Here is a 7,615-nt window from a genome sequence, read left to right on the forward strand (position 1 = left end):
CTTTGCAGTGGCGGGTTTAGGGGGGGGGGGGCGGGGGCGCTCCCCCCCCCCCCCCCCCGCCCCTCAAAAGTTTCGACCTGGTTTCCAAAAATAAAGGGCAGGGCTAGCTACATGTATTATGGTAGCTAGCGCTAGGCTCAGGGCGCGCGTGCGTCCTGAAACGGTCGTCCAAAAGCGGTTGCACTGTACTGTGCTCGAGCTGGTGTTGATTGTACAATCTACAGAGTACAGTGAGCATGCATGGTTACAGAAACACGGTGACCTGACTGTGAACACTCGTACTGTTGAGTGTCGCACAGTGTGATCCCTGCGTGCGGGGACGCACTCGATGCGTCTTCAACGTACAAACATCGAAGAAAAGTCTTCGAGTCAACCAAAACACGATTCGAATGCCGAAGGCTCAGGCGATCATCCTCGTTCGAATCGTGTTTTGGTTGACTCGAAGACTTTTCTTCGATGCCTCAGCGACATCCCAAAAAGGCCAAGCTCTAGCCAGCGGAGCCTGGATGGATTTTTTTGAAAAGCGTTCCTGTTGCGGCGCAACTCCTGCTGCCGCTCCAACAGGAAACAGTGGGAGTTTATGAAGTCGCTGTTATTCCAGTTGCACTTTCGGAGCAGACTGACAGTCACACTCCGCCAGACGTGGAAGCACCTGTTGTCAGCGAGCGGCCAGAACATGAAGACAAGCGCACAGTGACAAGTGAACATAGTACCGCTGCCTATGTAAAGGATGCTTTGAGCGGTGAGAAATTGTTGGACTCGCATAAATTGCAGTTGCTTCGCTCACCGTCACATAGCGGCAAATTTGAACTTTACGATGTACTACGTATTGTACAGTGTTGCTGCGTGTAAAGAAATACTGCTCGTGATGTGTGAGATTTACGGCTCCTTGACATCGGTTTTCAAAATGGCTGACCTGGGACAGTAGGCTGTAGCATGATGTGATCTACTCCCTACTCATCCCGGCACCGACCCCCCCCCCCCCCCACCCCACCCCCTCAGCCGAATACTGGACACGCCACTGATTTGTTTTTATGTAGGTCATCATGTGTGCTTTTCGAACTGATAAAAACGTAAACTTGTCACTCAAGGCCCAAGGACGTTTCTGTCAGTTCGAATAACACGCATGACTTCTTACAGTGTGACCATGAACAAAGCATAGCGAGGGCTTTGGGCTCTTGGGCCCTCTCGTTCCTTTTAACAAAACAAAAAAGCACGTTACGTATCGTAACGGAGAACGTAGGTGGAAAATAAAGAATTATTCGTGCTCAAAGTCAAGTTTGAATGCGTCCACGCATTAAACGCCAACTGTCCAGAAGACACTTCACAGCAGACATTTTCGCATTCCAGTCAATCCATGTGTAATCCTGAAGAGAAAGTAACGAAAACGTTTGATATCTGATCTAAAGTGTCTTCTATACTGGATGCGTTAATTGCATGAATGCATGTGAACTTGACCTTGGGTCTAGAATAAAACATGAACTAATAATTATTCTAATCTACGGACACAGGTATATTCAACCAAATTGTAAAAAAACACTATGGTCTGAGTTTTACCAAGGGAATCCTACAACCGTACATATCATTGATTCGAATCGGCACTATCGCTTTGCTTGCATTCCCTCGATACATTTCGCATTCATACACATTCTACCGAGTTGATTGATATTCTGCTCCTGTCTTCGAAGTACTCTTTGAATACCTGACCAGTTTTCTTTTTTCGGTACGGGACGGGAAATGTACGGGATAGCGGGCAGGGCAAGGCATGTCACGTGATGACAACCCTACGCCACAAAAAAAACACACACACACGCACAGACACAAACACACACGCACACACAAACACATACGCACACACAAACACACACACAAGCACAAACACACATGCAATCATACATATACATACCTAAACACACACACATACACACACCATATACTATGTATGCGACCGTCGCAAGAGAAGCACCCAAATCTGCATATGCACTGGATGTACACCCAACGATTTTCTCTTTACATTATAAAGCAATGATAGCAGATCTGATTCTGATTGAAACAGATGAAGACAAGCGCCAGATAACTGTCTACCTTACGCAACTGGCGAAGCCATGTGAATCGACCCCCAATGCACACCTGGTCTACACCACACAGAGCACATCAGAATAGGACGGCCAAGACAGTTACCTATGCATATCCTACACTTGCTGGGTAACCAATATGGACAGCACACTGCTTTGATAAAGCACACACTAGATGCACACATACACACACACACACACACACACACACACACACACACACACACACACACACACACACACAAACACACACACACACACACACACACATACACATACACACATGCACACACATGAACACACACACAAACACACACACATGCACACACACACACATACACACACACACACACACACACACACACACACACAAAACACACAAGCACATACACACAAGCAGACACACACACACACACAGAATAAGAACCAGCGCTGTGAGAATCCATAAATACAAAAAAATGAACAAACGGCGAGGAGACAATAAATTGATAACCGCGATCAATAAGACACGCTAAATCGACATTTGTGTATACTTAGTCATGCAATGTAAAACAGTGGAGACAATGTGAAGAAAAACGATGAAAATAGGAAGAAATTGGGGATGAAACGGTTATCCTTCAAGGTTACAAACAGGTACCTGGATTAACAGTCTTTCTTTTGAATTTTCTTCTTTCTTTCTTCTTTCTTATACATGTCACAGTCTACTACTTTTCTTTTGTTGATTTGGCCGTGGTTGGCTATCACCCCTCCCTCATTCAATATTGGCATTGCTTGCCACGAGATGATGATGCAATAAATAAATAAACGGGCGCGTTACCGGGTACCCTTTAGCAGCCAATAGTAACAATTACTATACAGTAGCTTTCCGCATTTCGTGCGAGGAGGATATGCGAAGTCATGCTATTCACAGCAAGTACACTACATTGAGACAAGCGCAGCATGCGCACTTACTGCGCTACATGCAAAACAGTCAAAATTGTCATGAGAAGCAGGATCAAACAACCAACAACCCGATCAAACTGTACCTCGAACTGTGCGACAGTCCAATCCAGCTAACAATACCGCACCATACCGTCATACACGACTAACGGGTACTCGTTTGCTAACGGATCAGCAGCTAAACAGACGCGTACCCGGGTACCCGGATCACCCCTTTCACCCCTAGAAGAAATAGTGTAGAGAAAAATTAGGATTCAAACAAGTTTTCGTACAACACTCACCAGGATTCGTTGTTGTACTGAAGGACACTGAAACAAAATTGAACTATTTTAGAAAATCTAAGTTAAAGAATTAACACTAAGAACAACAGCAGTGAAATAATGCAATACAATTCAGCGTGTCCATTGATGGCCATTACTTAGGCTTTCTTCAAGAGCCAGTAGCAGCGAGGTTACATCCTGACTATTGGGATAGACCCGTACCACGACAATCTGCAAGTACATTTGTCCAGGTGCCACTATTGGTCTTCAAAACAAAAAGGTTACCCACTCACAATCATACGGGGAAGTATTCAACGGCCATGCTCTAGCAGAATGCAACCTCGCGGCACGGAAGTACACACAGAACACCGCAACATGACTTTTTGCTAAGCTACCAGCATTCAGCCATCGTGAGAAAACTCTCTGAACATGTCAAAATGCTATCATGCAGTTTCATGTTCTGCAAAGCGGCGGCCTTGCCTCAAAGAAAACATTACTTCCAGTACTTGATTTTCCAATTGAATTTTTTTTAAATCCTCAAGCGCACAACTGCGACTTCCGGCTTCTCACTTTTCTGACACGTTCGACTAACCAATACTCTTCTTCATCTTTTGCCTTGCACGTTTTTGTCCTGACAGGCGCGGTTGCCAAGCACCTGTGGGCATGCTGCATGGAGAGAGTCACATGAAAGTTGGATCGCATTGCAGGAATGACCTGGGTCATCTGGTTCTCGGCTTGCTGCATGTCGCCGGTCTCACTATCGGCCACGGCACAGGAATGAACCAGATCGAAATCAACACGCTCAACGGATTGTACCGGGACCAATGCACCTCGGCAAGTAGCGCATCGCCAGCTCAGCGCTATGTCCAGTTTGAACAGCGCATCTCCATCTCTCTGCCGGACAGCGACTGGCTGCGTTGCGAGGACAATTGGAATGGCCTCTGTGCATGGCAACAGTGCCCACGATTGTCGCATCCAACTGAAACCTCGTATCGAAATTGCAGAGCGTCGGAATTCTACCTGAAACGTGGCGGCAGTGCGATCCGCAACACTGAAGAGGTTCTGCGCAGTGGAGACCAGGTGTACCTGATGGTGAGACCTCCCGTAAATAGCAGATCCCAGGAGCCCATTCCACTCAAGTGTCATAGCTTCCAGATGGTGTTCTTTTCGTGCAGACCCGAGGAACATACGGAGGGAACTCCTCTGACCGTGCACGCTTTGAACGCCGCCAACTCGGGCGGTCGAGAGCTGATTACGGAGGCAACTGAAATCGCACTCTGTTTCAAAAATCAGTCGCACACCTGGTGCTTCTGGTGCAAGGGCTCACTCAACATCGATAGTGCTGCCTGCTCGGCACGCATGTGCGATGGAGGGCCGCAAAACTGCACGCGCTACATGAACAGCGAAAAAGGGATTGTCCCGATGAAAATCCGACAGTGGCGCAGCGAGACGTCCGGCTCAGAAGTGCAGTACAAACGCACAATCTCGCTGCGCGCCGGAGTCCGTCATGGTCTGGATGGACGCTCCTATTTGCGCTGCACCAACTCCGCCTGTGGCCGAGGCGAGTGCCTGAAGGAGGCCTCCTACAGCATTACCTCTGCAGCCAGCAACACACACTCCTCAAAGATGTGCGACGCGGGCGTTTTCCGATTCGTTCCAGTGAAGGACACGATGCCAGACGACGGTCTTCTCCGGTACGACGACATGGTAAGAATTGTAACGGCTCAAGGTCAGCCAAGTGCTCTTCTGTGTATCGGTCGTCACTCAGCCTGCGTCATGCAAGCATGCACTAATGGTGACCAGGGTTGTCTTGGCACACAATTCATTGTACGTCGACCAACCAGCTCTAATCTCGCTACCAAAGATGGCCAAACAGTGTTATCTGATGGCCGTGTTGCCCTGTGTACGAGGTCGAACAAATGCATTCACTGCAGAGCTGACAAGTCCTCCAAGATCACCAAACAGAACTGTCGACTTAGCTCCAAAGGCACCCATTTCTTCATCTCACAATGGCAGCTCGTCTAGGTATGACAAGGCTCATCTTATTCATTCCCAAACTTTCCTTCTTTTCTCTTGCTTCTTTTTCATCTTTGTCTCCTCTTTGTGTTCTGTTTACAAACTAAAATCCAGTGAAACAGAAATAGATAATATTTATGCACTGCTTTCCATGTTTTCAGAGATAGCAGTTATAATTGTGTCATTTAATTTTGTTTTGCTGGATTTCTTCCGTCTTTGAAGCTCTGCGAATCTTGCATGGAGCACTCTGACACGTAACCAGGGCTCTCTTCTGGGTATGTCATGTTTACTATGGTAACGAGAATGTCATGTTTACTATGGTAACGAGAATGTCATGTTTACTATGGTAACGAGAATGACAAGTGCCCCTTTCCTCATATGCTTATTTTCCAAATTTTTCTTGGTGTAGGTCAGGTGAATATGGCCTAGCATCTTGATGAGAGGCTCATTTTTGTGGGTACATCAGGGGATCGTCAACGTACGTATCCGTGGCCTCGCTGATAATTCACGACAGTTATCTGCCTTTGGCGTTCAATCAACTTGCCTATAGTTCCCAAAAAAATGCGTCCCGAAAGTTCTGATTATCACGTTCTGAGGTGTGTGTGTATGTGTGTGTGTGTGTGTGTGTGTGTGTGTGTGTGTGTGTGTGTGTGTGTGTGTGTGTGTGTGTGTGTGTGCGTGTGTTTGTGTGTGTGTTTGCGTGTGTGTGTGTTTGTGTGTGCATGCGTGCTCTGTGTGTGTGTGTGTGTGTGTGTGTGTGTGTGTGTGTGTGTGTGTGTGTGTGCCAGCTAGTTCGGTTGGTGGGTACACTTATGCCTGATTGTGTTGGGTCTGTTGCCAACGGGCTCGGCTACATGAAGGTGTAATGTTGTACCTGCCACCTTTGTTGGTTCCAGGGTTCATATACTTTCTATTTGAAGTATACATACCTGTTAACCATGGACTGCTTCTGGCTAGATTAACTCTTGTGTAATCAATGGTGCTAGTGAAGCTAATATCAGATCCACTCTGATTTAGCCACCCACACTAGTAGCACGTATTACCTTCACTGGGGGCAGGGGTAACTGCAGTTGGATCCCAGGACGGATACCCTGATGCCGTCAATCCTTTTTCTGCACCTTGTCCTCACCCACTTACTGAGGTGTGGTGAGCCCATAAGTGGGATCATTTTCAAGTCCACCCAGAGTTTTGGGGATTTCAGGGGGTGTCGGCCGTTGGGCGGTTCAATAGCCAATTGAGTCATCTTTCCAAGATTCCTTTTGAGTCTCTCTCCCCTCTCCCGGGGAGACCCACGTGACCGGTTTTGGCAGTGTGCAACAAGTACAAGAACAAGTACAAGTGTGTGTGTGTGTGTGTGCGTGCGTGCGTGTGTGTTGGTTGGTTGGATTTATGTAAAGTCGTACAACAAACAGGCACATATGCCTCCTTATATGAAGACTTCTGGCAGTAAAACATTTAAAAAAAGAAAAAGAGAAAAGAAAGAAAAGATAAGATCAAGAATGTATAGGCTGAGCATACAGCTAGCCGGAGACTGAGCATACAGCTAGACTCGGCATGTATCAGAACATCAAGACTACTACATACTAGTACTCAAGACAAGGGAGGGGGGGGGGGGGTTGCAGTTCACGCTACAGTAAGACAATACGCGTGCAACACACCCTTGAACTGGAGGGGGGACGTGATGTTTCTCGCATCAGGTCGAAGACCGTTCCAAACGCGTGCAGCAGAAAGAGACACGGGATGAGTTCTGGCTGGAAGCTGCAGCAGATGTTGTTGGGAGCCGCGCGTTTGGCCAGCCCTAGTCGGAGTGACAAAATGTCCAAATACAGTAAATAGTGGATATAACGTAATGCGCTGATCAGCGGCTGCTCCATGGTGAAATGTAGGTACCGGTAGACCAGCGAGCACATTGTCTCACGCAAGAGCTGGTGTACACGAAGCAGGTTATGTTCCGCATACACGGGAGTCATACGGGTACGGGAGCTCAGGTTGTACACGGCTCGCAGGGCTAGGTTGCATAGGCGTTGAAGTATCGTGAAGCAGATTCACAGAAGATATATTTTGCGATACGACACGAGATGCGACGTTATCTGCGACAGATGCGTCCAATGCGAACTCGCGAAGTACCATTGACAGAAGAAGTCACGATGCGACAACGTCTTGCTGATTTGGGTACGTCACCATGATATTCGCGCTGTTTGGCACAACTTGCACAAATTTATAGGCAACTCTTGAAGCTTTGTACAACTTTGCTGTAGAAAAGGTCAAAATCGTACGCCAAATTGCTTGTCGCATCGCAAAAGTTGAGCCAAGCTCAACTTCTGC

At 47.3% G+C, this 7,615-nt stretch overlaps 1 protein-coding gene across 1 annotated transcript in view; it reads left to right on the top strand.

The window, feature by feature from the left end:
• Positions 1-5,853, top strand: part of LOC135818866 (uncharacterized) — an 11,565-nt gene extending 5,712 nt beyond the window's left edge. The window contains exon 3 of the mRNA XM_065332073.1: positions 3,913-5,853. Within this exon, the coding sequence (XP_065188145.1) occupies positions 3,913-5,299 (1,387 nt within the window). The 3' untranslated portion in view covers positions 5,300-5,853. The remainder of the gene's footprint in view (positions 1-3,912) is intronic.
• Positions 5,854-7,615: the final 1,762 nt, after the last annotated feature.

This window comes from Sycon ciliatum, chromosome 6 (genome assembly GCF_964019385.1).
Source record: "Sycon ciliatum chromosome 6, ocSycCili1.1, whole genome shotgun sequence".
Taxonomy (NCBI): domain Eukaryota; kingdom Metazoa; phylum Porifera; class Calcarea; order Leucosolenida; family Sycettidae; genus Sycon; species Sycon ciliatum.